At 37.9% G+C, this 16889-nt stretch overlaps 1 protein-coding gene across 4 annotated transcripts in view; it reads left to right on the forward strand.

Moving 5' to 3' along the window:
- Positions 1-16889, forward strand: part of ANK3 (ankyrin 3) — a 351630-nt gene that overhangs the window by 79195 nt on the left and 255546 nt on the right. Inside the window, exon 1 of one of the 4 annotated variants that reach the window (XM_071749171.1) lies at positions 15597-15677. The exons of the other annotated variants lie outside the window; for them this stretch is intronic. Within the exon in view, the coding sequence (XP_071605272.1) occupies positions 15675-15677 (3 nt within the window). The 5' untranslated portion in view covers positions 15597-15674. Of the gene's footprint in view, positions 1-15596; positions 15678-16889 lie in introns of those variants that run through there. 4 annotated transcript variants of the gene reach the window in all.

Below are 16889 nucleotides of genomic sequence, written 5' to 3' on the forward strand. Positions count from 1 at the left end.
TGTTTTGTAAGCCTAAGAGGAATTTAAAGACAGGAATCTACTTTGGTTGTCTATGACAATTTTGTTTTGATTTTTGCTAGAGAATGTATGCATCTCCCAGCTGAACAATTGATTGGCACTTCACTAATTTTAAGTAATCCAAATAATTACATCGAGAAAATTTATTCCATAATATGATCCATTGCCAGGATAAGCATTAGCACTATTGGCTATCTCAGCAAAATCTTTAGTGACAGCACAAAATGGCACTGCTGGCAGCCTATTTTCTGATGAATTATGTTGTGAAAAATGACAAAGCCTGCTTACTTATGGAGAAGCAAGAAAGGTACATTCCATTCCAGCTGAAAATTAGAAACCAAACCCCAGGTGCCTGAAAACATTTCTAGCTGCAAAATGGCTTCACTGGACTGTAGTAATCCTTCCTGGAAATGTGCTACGTTTTGTGTTCCCTTCCTGTGTAGGGCCACAGAGTAGCTACTTGGAGACAACATGTGTTCAGAAGGGATTGGCATTGATCTTGTCTCTCACCGTGGTCTTTCTAATGTCCAAGTGTTCTCATTTGCTGGAGCATCCTGGAAATCTGATGCTGGTCCCTGGGGTTTGTTCTCCTCTGACACCAAGATTGTGATCCATAGAGACCCATCTTGTGCTTCATATCACAGGGTTATTGTACAGCTGTTAGTGTGTGTCCTCACATTTGCTAACTTGGATACAACCAAAGAACTGTCAATAAAAAGAGACTAATAATTTGGAGGAATTCAGAGAATATTAGGGGAACATCCAGGTGAAAACCTTGTCCTTTTTACATGGTGGTATCAGCGAAATAACCTGCACAAGCTGCCAGAAAGATGCAAGATGGAGAGTGTGATTGAAGTCTGACATTTTGGAGTGAGCTGAACTCAAGGAGTGTGTTTGACACAGAGTAAAAACACAGCAGGTATCTTATTTACCTGCCTAACTTGGTCTATAACAAAAACTTACCATAAAGCTTCAAAATTAGAAAACAAAAATATCAGAACATGTTAACTTGTGTATTTATTGTAATTTGTCTATGTTTAATTTGACTACTGGTTGTTGATTATTTATACACACTTCAAGTGCAAGAACTTTGGGTAAGTAGTGTTCCAGTATAGTATCTAAATATAGGCAAATGTTTTTGCTAGTATTAATATCTACCAAAAAAATTATCTCATTACACACAGATATACAAATGCCTATGATGGAATGCAAAATGTATATTGTTTAGAGTATTTTTTTTATTTATTAAGGTACCTCTGTAGCAAGAAAGCCTTAATGTGTGAATAAAGCTGCTTACTGAACTCTTTTTTTCTCTCCTTCTTTGTTTTGGTTAAAACAGACATTTTCTTTAGGCTTTGATTATTATTTTTTTGCTGTTCAAAGTCCTTCACCCAAGTGCAAAATTACATGTTGCAGAAACGGAGGAAATTATTTTCAAATATAAATACAGATAGCAGAGACAGTTTGGGTATTCTGGTTACTATGGTGAGATCCGTGGAGGATGCCTGTAGCACATCGGTCTCTACATTCTTCAAGCAGACTGTTTTTAATTCCCTGGGATCATTTACAAGATGTAATGGTATTAATCTCTCTGAATCCTCTATCAGCACTTCCTTTGCTTTGTAAGGCCCTTAATATAGACTAACTGGAGAAGCACAGATTTGTCCTTCTTGCTGTCTGTCTGAAGTGCCCTGTGACTGGAGAGCTGGGCTATCAGGGGAAGGATGACCTAATGTGCTGCAGGCAGGAAGCAGAGATGATCAGTCTGCCTCAGAGAGATGCCATTACAGGGTGTGACTGGGGTAATATAAATCTGCTAAGGAAATTTTTCTTTTCTTGTAGGAATGACCATAGCAACGTATATAGAAGGAAAAAAAAAAAGAATATGAGGAAATATTCATCAACATTTGATTACTTAATGATACGAGCATTTTAAAATTCCTTCCACATAACATTCTAGTCTGTCTTCTTGAGGTCAAATGACTTTTTTTTTTTTTTTTTTTTTTTCTTGGTTGGTTTGGTTTGGTTTTTCCCCAAACCAGAATAATGCTTACAAACCTAACCAGGACCCAGCTTAGGATAGCATGGAAATTCTCTGCTTTATCTATTACCTCCTGGTAATTTGAGAGAGATTTGAACTGAGAGCAGATTTTGTCTGATTATTGCGAGATATGGGTTTAAATGCCTTGATGGAGGGGAAGCTGAGTACTTGTCTTTACCAAATCCTCATGAGTAGGAAATGGATCTAGAAGACCAAAGGGGCACAAGGAGAAAAAAACCATGTCAGTGTACCATTATGACTATTTTTCCAGCTAACTCACTTGACAAATTTGAACTGTATCTGTAATATATCAGGTTGAAAAAGTCTTTTCAAGTAAAGTTTCTGTATACTGGATAAACAGTTCCTAAATCAATAGCATCCACTTACACTGACACAGATATGGTAATAAGCATGGGTTGCTGCAGATTTGATGTATTTTTTTAAAGCTGTTTATGTGACTCATATATACATATCTTCTTATTTAAAATATTCAGGTATATTAATGCTGGAAACATTTTGAAAGTGACTGATTTTCTTTGACAACAATTAAGTATGGAAATATGGGAGAGGATGGATAGAGTAATTTTGTTCTCTCTGACTGGTACATTGTCAGATGCAAAAGGCTTCAAACAAGACCCTGATCTCCTTGGAAAGGAAATCTGTTCCTCTCTCTTCACAATGAAGAGCACTTAGTGTGAAAACTTCACACTGTGTTGTGCTGTGTGCCATGAACTTGATATAGGCAGAAACACACTTGATTAACACTTTGCAGTGTTTATGTATTCAGTAACAATTTGCCCATCCTCTCACTTATCTGCCTTGCTTCTTCCATTTGTTGCTCTTTAGTATAGCTCCCAGCCTCAAAGCAGCCTTAGTGTCATCTAACCCCTCTCTTCCTTCAAAGTAAAGGTAATGTTTTTCGGTACAGTTCATAGAAGATATTTGAGATATTAAGTAGTAACTTGGCCTCTGTCTTCATTTACGTGACTCAGAACATGCAATTCGTCTGAGGCAGGCATTTTAAGTGAAGGAAGCTAATCTTAGCCACCCCGTTTAGGGAAAGTGGCTCCTCTCAGAGCAGGGCTTGGCTTGTAGGCTGTCCCCAAGTGGCTGACATGCCAGAACTTAGAAGCACATGGTGCTGTAGGCGTGATGGCTGCTGAGAAACTGGAATTGCCAGCTCTGAATTGCAGACTTCACCTGGTCTCTGAGACACTGCTTCCTAAGGGTAGAGTGAAAATCTTGGGAAGTGAGCTTTTTGGTTACATAAAATCCTCTTCTAAAATTTCAGTTCCTCTTGTTTCTCTCAGATGCATGCACTGATTTCTCAGAGTGTTGGTATGAGGAGGAGAGGGCTGGCATGGCAGCTGGTGCTGTTGTGCTGTCCTTGTGGAGAACTGACTGCCTGTCCTGGCTCCAGAGACAAAGGTGGCCTCTGCTTTTATGTGCATTAGCTTTTCATAGAATCATAGAATTGGCTGGGTTGGAAGGGACCTCAGAGATCATCAAGTCCAACCCTTGATCCACTACCGCTGCAGTTACCAGCCCATGGCACTGAGTGCCACATCCAGTCTCTTTTTAAATATCTCCAGGGACGGAGAATCCACCACTTCCCTGGGCAGCCCATTCCAATGTCTGATCACCCTCTCCATAAAAAATTCTTTCTAATGTCCAACCTAAACCTCCCCTGGCACAACTTGAGACTGTGCCCTCTTGTCTTGCTGAGAGTTGCCTTGGAAAAGAGACCAACCTCCCCCTGGCTCCAACCTCCTTTCAGGGAGTTGTAGAGAGTGATGAGGTCTCCCCTGAGCCTCCTCTTCTCCAGGCTGAACAGCCCCAGCTCCCTCAGCCTCTCCTCATAGGATTTGTTCTCAAGTAGCTTTGGAGTAGCCCAGCTGGTTTTCAACCATCTATTAAATGAATTTGAGCTGGGCAGTGCAGGAAGGATTTCAGGAATTCTCTGTAAGGGTGTTTGTTTTCCCTCCCACTCAGTCTCATCCTGCCCCCATGTTGTCTCACTCAGTTTGAGGCTCTGGAACAAAACGATAGAGGCCCAGTAGAATTCAGTCATTTATGTGCTTTTCTGCAAGTATTTCTTCCGTGGCTCTGAAAAACCTCAACTCTGTTTTGAGGAAATGACTGTGATTACTGTCTACATGACATGTTAAATTATAGGAATCACAGTGATACAAAAGAAGGTGTTGCTGCCCTGGTCCTTGCCCTCTCCTCCTCTGCTATCCACAAGGCAGTGGGATTTGGAAGTGAGTTTCTAGAACTTTGCTATGCAATAGAGTGAGGATAGATGTGGGACTGATTCTACCTCACAGGAGAAGGGGTGTGGTCCTGATTGAGATGGAAACAGAAAACATTTTTGTCCCCACTTTCAGCACAGGGGGTTAACAGGCAGAGAAGGAATACAGAGTTCCAGTTAACACAGGCAAATATTCCTAATAAAATGGAGGAACATTCCCATTTTGTGTTCCAGTTTATTTTCAGTCATGTCCAGGCAAAACGAAGGAAGACTACAGAGGACCCAATGGTGAAAAAGGAGTTGATGACAATCTAAGAAACTGAAAAATCCAATTCAGTTTTTCTCACCAGTTAATGCTGAGGCTGTTTAATTTGAAAGAGAAATAAAACATAGATGTGGCTTATCACTCAAATTACTTTTGCATTACTTCAGTTAGTTTTAAAGCCACATAAAAGGGAAAGGAGTGTGGCACTGTCACTGTTTGCTGTGCAAGAAACTCTTAGTTCTCTTAATGTATTTAAATAAGCAATTACACTGCAGGGAAGGAATATAATGGTTTAATTCAAGATGTCTTCAGCCTTTCCTTTGTCTCTTGTAAGGAGCTGAATTGCTGTTTTCTTCGCAGGTGGCACTCAGCCATCTAAAAACTGCTAATTATTTGTTGTCATGGTTATCTTGTGCATATATGCCATTCACTGGACAGCATCATAAATAACTAAACATCAATACAGGATAGTTCAAGGATGTTTTGGGGAGAAAAGAGTGATGAGTTTATAGTGAGAAAGCAGTCGAGAAAGGGAAGATGCAATTTGAAAAATAACAGCCTTCAGTTGCTGTATTGAGATGTGGAAGATCTCAAAAGATGAGAAATTCCTGTTTAACCAAAGCATAATAATGGATTATTTCTCAATAATAGCACAGAAGCCACAATTGCAATCAGAGCCTTTTTATGCTGCAGTCTGTGTGAGGTAGAGACCTGATCCTTGTCTTCAACCTTTCTGCTTTCTAAATGGTAAGAAATTAGGGAGCAAAATATGTGACCAAGGAGAGCAGAGTAACAGTGATGGTTCCAAGTGTCTCTAAATTTTAGTATTTCGTTATTTATTTTCTGGATAGAAGACTCAAATTTGGAAGGTCTTTTAGGATGGAAGCAGTAATGATAATAACCAAAGGGAAAGCTGGAGAGCAAGTAAGGGAGAAAACCTGTTTGTTGAATGGCTGGAGGTCAGGAGGAGCAAATGGTCATTGAGCAGCTGGGAAGGGTTCAGAGTTCATTGTGAAGTGACCACTGTGGCTCTGTTCTTTTTTTGGCAGCCTGAGGGCAGCCCCCAAAAAGCTGAGAATTTTGTTAGGGCCTATGAAGGAAGTCTGTAAGATGGAGGGCCTCATATGTTTTTTTAAATTTTTTTTTCTTCCCATATTTTAATCAGCTTCTAGGCAAATGCCTGCTCCTGCTTACTCAGCAGACCTTGACCTCATCTTCAGAGCCCCTGGGGAATCTCTATCGATGGAAACTTAGGACTGAAACTTTCCCCATAATGCCATTGCCTTAGCTTTTCTTATGAAATCTTATATTATTCCTACTTGAATTACATTCTGGATAGAAACTGAAAAGTAAGCTGTTTCTCAAGCTGTGACCAGTGAACTGGTAGCTACCAGAATGAAAGCAAGATAGTTCTTAAAGCAATGACACTTCTTTGTCATAAGTAATGCAAGGTCTGGAACTGACTGCTGTAATGGTACCCTTGTATTTATATTTCCATGCAGGCCTTTTGCCAGGCCTCTCTAGAAGCAATACAAACTGGGTTTGGTATATATAGTCATAGTTTTTTTAACATATTGTGGAGTTTCCCAAATAGTCTTTGCAGCTTTGAGAAGATTTGTGGGACAAGGGAAACTGAATCTGTGCATCTTAATGATTTTTTTTTTTAAACATCTATCTTCCCCTTCTTCTACCCTCAAATACTTCATTTTCTAGCACTCCATACCTATGTCTGTACAGAGTAGGGCAGACAGCTCGATGTTCAGTCTGAGTTGGTTGATGAAAATCCGTTGTAGTGTTTAAGTTTTAAATACAGTGCAGCATCTGAAAGTCTGGTGTAACTTTTAAGTAAATTTCTACCAACGGCTTCAGACCATATTTTTGGCAAAATCTTTTTGTTTAGATGTCTGGAAGGCCAAGGAGGCATGTTCTTTCTCTAGGTGGAGATCACTTGATCTGTGCAGAGTTCATAATTGGAACACTCAAAAAATGTTTGCCAATAAGACTGCAGAGTGAATACTGCAGCATCATTTACTTACAGTGCCAATAGTTTGAATCTCACTTGCAGAATGCTTGTAGCAATGAACTTGAGTTGCTTGGTGCTATTGTATGAAAATAAGCATGAGTAACAACCTAAATAACTTAGAGAAACAAACTAGATAGCAACCTAGGTGAGAATTGAGAGATGGAAATGTGTAATAACCTTTTAACCTATGTGGAGTAAATAGCATTAAACTGTTATATTAAGTATAGAAAATAATAAAAAAATCCATGGTGATTTTCATGCATCTGGGAATATATACATGATGGTTGAAAATAGAAGATCTAGTTAAATTGTTATTCATAGCAGGTTGCAAACATTGGTCTATTTTTAAAAGACTTTTCCAGCAAAATTATGGTAAAGGTACTCAATATGACAGAAAAGAAAATCCTAATAAATTGCACAGCTCTTTCAGAATAGCTTTTTTTGTTGCTGTGGGTTCTGCTTCCATTAGTAGTAAATCTTGAAAGTGCCTTGAAAAAACACTCTTTAGCAGGTTTGGGTTTTGTTTCTGTTATTTTTTGCACTAGACTTCCTAAAGTAGCTTCCATTGTTTTCACATAATACTCTTATTGAGTCTGGTCTGTCAATATTGAATATTTCTCTCCTAAGTTTCTGATAGTGTCAAGATAAATACTTACTTTCTTATAGTTTTTGAATCCAGGTAACCACAGCAAAATACAATCAATGAATTATTAATTCCACTCACTATGTTGCACCCTTGCCTTTGTGTGGTGCAAAATAATACAAAACCACACATGCTGTATATTTGCTTCTAAGCAGGATTTTTGATGTGGGTAAATGTTCTGACCTGAATTCACCTTTTTGAGAATGTTTATCAGTAAGATTATTGTGAACTAGGGTATAGAAATGTCAAAATCCATCCCTGAAGGATCCTTGAACTGCTGCCCACCTGAAATTAGCTCACTCTTTCTGCCTTCATGATTGCAAATTCTGCCATGAGCTCCAGATGGCTTCAGGTACTGGGGCTAATATGTGAAAAAAATGTCATTCCCTCTAGGATCTTGAAAGCATACTTAGCTTATCTGACATTCATAAATTCATAGTACATTGAGCCAGGAAAAATCATGATTATTAAACTTTTCTTCAGCACACGCCAGAGAATTTCCCTCTTGATTTCTTAAACCAGCTCCACAATTTCTGGTTCAACTTTTAGAAAGGTGTCTGATTTTGCTTTAAAAATTCACCAAGTATGTGTTGTGTTTTTTAAGAATTCTTTTTCACTAAATAGTTCACTTAAGTGTAAAGTTGGTGTGTGGTTTGTATACTGGCATCAGCATAATTCATTATGATGTGCTTGTGCATGTTGGTTAATGAGGTTAACTTGGTATTTGTTGAAATAATTATGGGATATATAACACTTGTGAATACCTGTTCTGTGAGGTAAATTTTGGTACTTTTGGATGAAGTGCCAAGTGTTGTCTTGATGCCAAGTAAGTCATGGTACTTTATAGAAAACAATGCTTGGGTTGTGACTGAAAGGGGAAGAATTTCCTTTGATGAAATGGTGGATCAAAAGCAAGCTCTTTGTTCCTTTTTTGTTCCTTTTTCGTCAGTTGTGGAAGTAGCTGGCATTATACCAAAAGAGATAGAAATTATTTTAATGAAAAAAGCATTAAAACTACTAGGAGCCATGATTTTGGTTTGGTTTGGGTGTTTTGTTCTGGTTTTTTTCTGAAAAATTACTGAGGAGGAGGAAAAACTTTGTAGGTGCAAAATGTACTCTTTTCACAATATTTCAAACTGTATTCTGTATCAGCCTTCTCAGGTAAGCACTGGAATGCACAACCTTATCTCTCTGAGTTTTGTTTAATCCTTTATAACTCCTGCACTACGTTTTCAGTCTTTACTTTCAAATGTGTCCTTAAGAGAAACATAGTAAAAAGGCATCAGATTTGCTGAAAAACCTTCTGGGCTTCAGGCCATGTATGCAGTGATCATGTGAAAAAAATTATTCCAGCAGTGGTTTTATCTTTAGTCTTTCCATCTCAAACCAATCTTAGCATTTGCCTCCATCTTTTTTTGAAGTCTTAGATAATTTTTAAGAGTCTAAAGATACCTAGCCAAGAGCAAAGAGAAAAGAGACTATGAGTAGGGAATATCTGTGACATGGCTAGATGATGAATTTCTGCTAAAATGTAAGTAAATGGTCAGCACTTCAGGGATTTTATTGTGAAATAAGTTTTCTTCTGTCCCAGTTTCTCTGTTCCAGCTTGTTAAAGCCTTGCATAAACTAAAGTTGGAGCCATCTGCAACCAGTAAAAAAATTAAACTCCAGGAGATAACCACTACATTCTGTTTTAGTTTGTACATCTGTTACTGCTATGTGCCTTCACAGGATTACTGGGCAGAAGCAGGATTTCACTTTGGCTAAACACTAAGGACAGCCACTTTTCTATCTTTGTTACTCACTGTGACTTGGAATGAACAGGTCTTCCTCTACAAAAGCATCTGCTCACTATTTTTTTTTTTTTCTGATGAAGTACTTACATATGTAGTCTGTTTCTGTTTTCAGGAGTTATTCTGGGATTTTTTTTTTTTTATTGTGGTAGGTTTTTGTGGTTTGTTTTTTTGGGGTGTTTTTTTTTTTTTTTTTTTGGTTGTGGTTTTTCTTTTGGGGGGAGAGGTTTTTTTTTTTATTTTTGTTGGTTTTTCTGTATGTGTGAATGTGTGGAGCTTTTTTTTTTTTTTTTTAGCCTTTAGACTGACTACAGACTCAGGAACTACCAGCCTGTCTTCCAGGAGTATAAAATGCCATGTCAGTTATTGTTACTGGAGTTTGGTAGGTTTTTTTTCTTGGCTCTGTGTGAACAGGTTCATGGGTGATTAAAAAGACTGTACAGGGTGGATACGTGTTTTGACTACCTCAACAGTTCAGTGCCATGACACCAGTTAACTATGCATGGATTTTTTTTTTAAAACAGCTGCCTCAGTCATTTTCAGTTCAGTTATTTTTCTGATTGTAACATAGCTCTTCAGAGAGATTTGTTTTGTTCTGTTTTGCTTTGCTTTCCACAGCTGTAGTCAGTGACCTGACCTGCAAGCTATTTTCATGAGGTAAATAATATTTATATTCTATAGACAAACCTGCTCTTAAGAGTAGATTTTTTTTTTCAAAAGAATGCAATTCTTCCTCTTGTTAAAAATTTTTTTTTAAAAAAACTAATGTAATATTAAATGTTAAAGGTTTTACATGTGGTCTCTTTCAGTACTCTAGACAGACCTTATTTCTCAACAGTCCTTTTCTCTTAATAGTGAATTGTAGGACATAGAAAATGATGCCTGAAAGACATGGGAGATATTTTTTTTTTAAATTTTAAAATGTAAATGGAGCCAAGGGGCATTTCACAATATTATTATTATTATTCCCTGGAAAAACTTCCCAGATTTATATTCCTTCACTGACTGCAGTAAAAATTTGAACCATACTCTGTATCAATGCCATAAAATCAGAAAGAGAGAACACAAGGAAATATAAATTATTCGGTAGAAACTAGATACAAACTCTACAGTCCAGTTTTATTAAAGCATGTAATAAATTTTATGCAAGAGTTAATGCTTCAAAGTTTGGTAGTCAACTGCTTACAGTTTGTCCTGCCAGAGTAAACCCCAGGCCTCTGCTCAGCTTGTTAAAACTGTAGGACAACAGGAGCTGATGCACAGGGACATTAATTCATTGTTTGTTGGTATTTGTAAAGTTTTATGCTTTGGGACAGAGGTTAAGCTTGTTCAGATGCAGGTTTTCTACTGCACTGAGGGGCTTCAAGTAGATCTCTGTTCACCTGTCTCCTTGCCCAGTCTGGAATGAGAATTAAATATGAGAGAAAAGTTCTTAGGAATTTGTGATCACCTCCAGTAGGTGCAGCTGACTGTCAGCACTGCCACCTGTTGTGAAACAAGCTATTGCTCCTCAGAGATAGGCTTGAACTGTAATCAGATTGTGACTCTTCTGAGGTGTCTGGAGTTTCAGCTGAAGTACAGATCTAACCCTGCATTGACTCCTGGCTCCATGCAGGGCAGAGAACTTAATGGGTTTTTTTTCAGACTATTTGGTTTAGCTCTAATGTGTGAAATTAGTGGTTTGCTGATTAAAATTTATTCTTGTTTTTAGTGTAATGATTTTTTTCCCAGTTTCCTGTTGATGCAACAAACCCCCATTTTTTTTGTTTTAGATAATCTTTTTTAGTAGCAGAAGGTAACAGTATAATCTGGAGAACAGAACTTAAGACAACAGGTTTATAAGTTAAGATCTGAGAAGAGTTAAGGCTAAGTGTGACTGGATGTGTATGGAGTAGGGGCTGATGACTTGTTTCCCTAAAATGTGGCCGGTTTTAATTTGTTGTCTTGGCTTATTTTTTCCTCCCTTGCTCCAGTATCTCCTCTGTCTGCCAGCATCTTTTTATCTTGCCAAAAGCCCTAATTTTGAGAATCCTATGCATTTTCAGAGAAGGTACCATGTAATTGGTATAGTTTTGACTTTTGGATGCAACACCTAAATGGAGTTCAAAGCTGTGCTGGTATTTTACTGAACATTGTTAGGACTCACTGCCACTGGGCTAGGCTTTGTCATGCTGCCCTTACATTATATTAAAAATCTTGTTTACTTCCATCCATCCCACTTCATTCCCACCCCTACTCTACTTGCTGCTTACTCTAGTTTCAAACTCTATAAAGTATTTTGTTCTTTTTCATACTTGTTTTCTTAGATTTCTCCAATTCTGATGTTTTTTTCTTACCTCTATTCTGACTAGTGCTTCTCTTCTTTCCACTTCATAACTGTGCTTGCCCTATACAGGTGTAGATAATCATGGCTTTTTAACGCTACCATATTAGAAAATGCTGGGTTGGTCTTAAAAGGAGAGGAAAATTAATGTGCTGTTTTTTCATGTTGATGGTTTGCTAACCTGGAGTGTGTTCTCAGAAGTGTTCCTGCTCCCATAATCTCTTGGCTTGGCATTTCCTACTGCAGTTCTAAAATCTGTCACTTCCTGTTCACTTCTGCTGATATAATGTTGGCTTATGCCATGGTTTTCTCTTGGCTTGGTTTGTTGTAAGCTCATCCCTCTTGTCAGCTCTGACTACCTTTTTTTCTCCTGGGCTTGCTAGGTTTTTGGCATGTGCTTTTGCCATCCTGCTCTTTTCATCTCTGTCTTTCTGCATGAAGTTAATATTCTGTATTCTGATTTCTAAATCTTTTTCCCAGGTCGGTCACTGCCTCCATCATATTCTTAGTCTGTTCAGCTGACACAGTATCTTTTATTCTGCTTCTCATATCTTCAGAGATCTTAGCAGAGGTCTCCTGCATAACTTTTTTACTGATTATGTTTTCCTTTTTTCTGTTTCTCTTAATATGTTTCCTGGCTGTGGTTCAGAACAGGCACTCTTATGATTCTCCACTTATCTCCTTTACAGACATACCCAGTCAGGTGGAAGTGTATGACAAACTTGGTGTAGTTTTTCACCATTGTCTTTCTGAGGAAAATTTGGCAATGAAAAGCAAATTAAAAATCTTGGTTTGACCCGTGTAGGAAGAGTGTTCATTTATCACGTGGTAATTTGTTTTTAGCTGAAGAAAAATACCTGAGCCCTTTGTCTTTTATAAAATTGAAGTTTGCTCCTTGGAAATGCAGTAGTTGCAAATAACTTAACTCTTAGACCCTTTATTATATAATGTAAGGTCTCTTCTGCCCTTCAGAACATCCATTTGTCTTGTAGTGTGTTTTTTGAAAATAATGCTTCTGGATTCCTCAGGTAGCAGAACTTTATAGCAAAGAGCAACTTCCCATTTATAACTCCTTGTAGAAATGGTGCAGGCACTTGGTCATCAATGCTGAAGAAATGATGTGCTGTAATTTGTCCAGGTAGCTGTTCTTCTCTTCAGTCTAATGACACATTATGAAAGTTGTCCACGCAAGGAAGAATACTAATGCAGGAGGTCTTGCTTCACATTTATTCTTCATGTTACTCTCTGAACAAAATCAATACTGAAAACTACCATTTGCCCTCATCTTCTAACAGCCTTATGTTCTTTAGCACAGCTGCTGCTGCTGTTGTGTTTTTCTTTTTTGCATTTCAGTCTTCCTTGCTCTTCAAAAGGGTGTAGAGAATACATGTACACCTCATCGTTTTCTTAGCTATTGCTAAGAAAGGTCTTGAATCAAGTCTGTTATTGTTTTGCAGAAATACCTGCAAAATTGCTGCCAGCCATTGTGTGTGCCTGAAGCCAGTCTTGCAAAGCCCTCAGCCATTGTTTCTGTCCAGCTTCTCCTCAAAGGCTTGGTGGGCTGTACCCGCTTCTCTCAGCCCATCCAGATCCTCCACCAGATCATAGAATCATAGAATCATAGAATCATAGAATCATAGAATTGGCTGGGTTGGAGGGGACCTCTGAGATCATCAAGTCCAACCCTCACTCCACCACCACCGTGGTTACCAGCCCATGGCACTGAGTGCCACATCCAGTCTCTTTTTAGGGGATGGAGAATCCACCACTTCCCTGGGCAGCCCATTCCAATGTCTGATCACCCTCTCTGTAAAGAAATTCTTTCTAATGTCCAACCTAAACTTCTCCTGGCACAACTTGAGACCATGCCCTCTTGTCTTGCTGAGTTGCCTGGGAAAAGAGACCAACCCCCACCTGGCTACAAGCAGCTGTGGAAGCTTTCAGATGAGCTGCTAAACAGACATGAACTCTGTGCATTGTAACTCAGGCTCCAAACAGAAAGTAGTTTTCAAGAAAAGGGAGGAAATGACCTCATGAGAGGTTGCATCATCACCTGAAGAGAGATGCCTTGATAACTAACAGACTTAACTAATTTTTTCACATAAGCATGGGCCTGATACTGCTCAGCAGTTCCAAGAAGAATCCTTAAAGATAAGGTATATCTGCTCAACTGGCTTCCTGGCTCAGCAGCTAAGCATTATGAAACAGTTTAGTTCCTGGGATGCTGTGTATCTGGAGGCTACACACCCTGGGTTGAATGAGATAATCTGGTTGGTCGCTTTGGCTGAATCTGAGTTAAGCAATACAACATTATGCAGACAAATCAGAAATCTCTGTTCATATTATCTCTGAAACAACACAACTGAAAAGTAGATTGTACTAAATTTGGGTCTTGTATGATGCACTTAGACTGTTTCTGATACTCAGGTTACACTATGGATATCTTCATTTCTTATTGTCATCGTGCAGAATAAACTGCTTGTGTGAAGCTTCACAGCTTTCATTAAAAACATGTAAATAATAGGTTCCAAGTTATGGTGTAATTCTGTACTTAGCCTAAACAAGATATTGTAAGACTTTTTTATACAGTGACCCGTATATACACCTGCAAAACTGCATCAAGTTTTAAAATTGAATTGTGCATATATTCAAATAAAAATGCTAAAATTATGTACACTTGTGACATGAGTTTATGTCTGTTTATAAAGGTGACTAATGTGTTTATATTTTCTCTGGCAAGAGATTGTAGGAGGCTTTAAAATTAATTTTGAACTTATCAGTATGACACCAACATTAGTTAGCAGCCTGAGATTTTCTTGTTTTTGTTGTGTTTTACTTTGTTGGTGAATCTATACCAGCTGTTGATACCTGACACTTGCACTCTGCATAATTCAGGGAAAACCTTTTTCTGAAAACATTCACATTTCATATTGAAATATTTTTTAAAGCTAGAATTCATTTGGTTTCTTGAGAGAACTCCTAGTTCCTTCCACAATCTCTTCTGGGGGATGGTTAATTTTCTCTGTGAGATATTATAATGTTATATAAATACAGAGGAGACTAAAGTATAAATAAGAGTACAGTGTAAATACTCTAAAGTATTTTAAAAATAATTTTAGACGTCTTTATAAAATACCTGCTTTTTTTACAAATGAGTTACACAGAAAAATGTCAGAAATTAAAAATTCTATTCAATGAGCAAGCATTCATGATTACTTGTTATTTTTGGAGAGATTTCACTAAATAATATATGAACTGGTTATTCAGCAGACAGCAGATCACTCTTTCTAGGTTTTCACTTGCTATTTATTGGTTTACTACATAAAATGCACAATTGACCTAAATTTAATTAATTTACACTTGTATTTTAGCCTAAACAGAAACCAGTAACTATATAAAGCCATAATAAATCTTTAAAATATACAAAATAAATTATTATGTTTTCTGATTCCTGAGGAAACCAAATGAGTATCTCATATTACTAAGGAGCCTGTGAACACTGCGTTGTTGAGATTTTCTTTTAAAATCTATTAAATCGGGAAAAAGAAATGATGAAGGTATTAAATTATTTTCTCACGACTAACAGATAAATCTGACTCTTATTCCCAGTGTCTGTGGCTGTAGTATGCTATGAAAGGGAATGCATCCTTTTTTGTTCACTGCTACCTTTGTAGGATGCATTGCCATGCATTGTGAATGTTACAAGTGCAAACTGCTTTGAGACTGAAATCAGGAGTGGGGTTTTACTGCTTCTATTTGTAGCTCCTTTGAGCAGCCCGTTGCCTAGGAGATTGCTGGCAAAACCCCAGTGACTACTTGCATCACGTTGGCCTATAAAGTGAGCACTGCAACAGATCTAGTGACAATCATTAGACACTTCCTGAGAAAACACCCTAGAGGTTTTATAAGGGTTTATATTTCCACCACCTGTTTCATTGTCACATCTGCTTTTCAGCAAACAGAAAGGGAAATGTTTATGATCTCTTGATGAATATAATATTTGGGTTTTTTCCCTCAATATAACCTATTTCTATTAAAAATCATTTCACTTCTTTGCCTCATGAAATCCTCCTTTGTGTCAGGGATAATTAGCAGCCATCTAATAAGATTAGCAAACTGCTGTGATTGGTGAGCTCAAACCCTGTGCTTTTCCTTTTGCAGGTAAGTGAATGTGGCACTGGGAATCCCTATCTACATTATCACTTTCTTTGGCTCTTATTTCTGATGCCAGTTTATGGAAAGAAAATAATAAAGGCAATAGGAGAATACTGACATGCAGGTACTGTGGGTGCTTTTGGATTGTATATTCTGAGGGAGATGGTAAGTGTGAAGTTTTCCATCTTCGCATAGCCCATAATAGCATTTTTACTTATTTGCCAGTGACATCTAGCAGTAGCCTCTTGTGGGCTTGGAAACCAGCTCTGTGTGGCATGGCTGGAAGGAGGATAAAATGGGAGCTGGATTGGTTGGTACTAGTATTCTGCAGATTTTTTATTTTCTTTTTATTTCCTGGATTGCAGAGGTTTTGGACATGTTTCTCTCTGAAGGGTTATTAATATTTTCCTTTGAATTTGGATCTTTCAGCTTGGAAACTGGATACCATTTAAAGAGCTCTTCAGGGTGGTATAATTAAGCATTAGCTGTCAAACTAAGAAGAGATGGTGCAGGGTGGTGAAATTAACCATAGATTCTCAAACTAGAAGGAGAGATGCACAACTAGAAATGGATATTGTGTACACTGCTGAAAATTATGGGAGTTTTCAGCTGAGCACGTATCAAGAAAATATTCTTAGACCACTCAGAGGCTTTGTTATTAGATCGAATTTGAACAAGATAATTGCATTACGTTTTATAAATTGGAAATTAGTCAGTCATGCTTTACAGGTACTTGGTTGTGCTCCAAGAGATGCACAATGCGGGAGGGATTTTCAGTGGAATCTGATCTTTAAAGGGAAAATAAGAGAATAAGATTGTTCATCTTCGACTTAAGGCAGATAGAGTTCAAAGTGATCTCAGTATTTTCAGAGAAGGGAAAAATGTATTTTTCTTTCTACAGCAGTGCATATTCCTAGTCTGATATATGAATATCTGAGCAGGTCTTCTTAAATCCTTGTAAACAAGGCTGTTACCAGGGCGGTATTTTAGGTGCAGTGGTTTACATGAAGTATCTCTAGGAGAATTAATATTGAGTGAATGCCTGTAAAATATAATGGTCCTCCTTTAGTCTCTGCTCTGCTCACAGATGTTCTAAGGTGTTTCATCTAGGGATATAAATTGCTATCATCTCAGTGTCTTTCACTCTTCCAGAGGACCCAAAAGCCAGTCTGCCTGCTGCTGCCATGCTTTCTATACAGCTTAGTGGCAAGGACAAAGGAGTTCTCCTGGTACATTCAGAAGGCTAAAATAAAGTCCATAATGTTGATACACTACTGCCTTTCACAATATTGCTTATCCTTAAGTCACAACTGCACATACCCATATTTCTATGAATTGAGTTTTATCTCTCAAATGAGAATTTTTCTGATGGAAAGA

This window comes from Heliangelus exortis, chromosome 7, assembly GCF_036169615.1.
Source record: "Heliangelus exortis chromosome 7, bHelExo1.hap1, whole genome shotgun sequence".
Taxonomy (NCBI): domain Eukaryota; kingdom Metazoa; phylum Chordata; class Aves; order Apodiformes; family Trochilidae; genus Heliangelus; species Heliangelus exortis.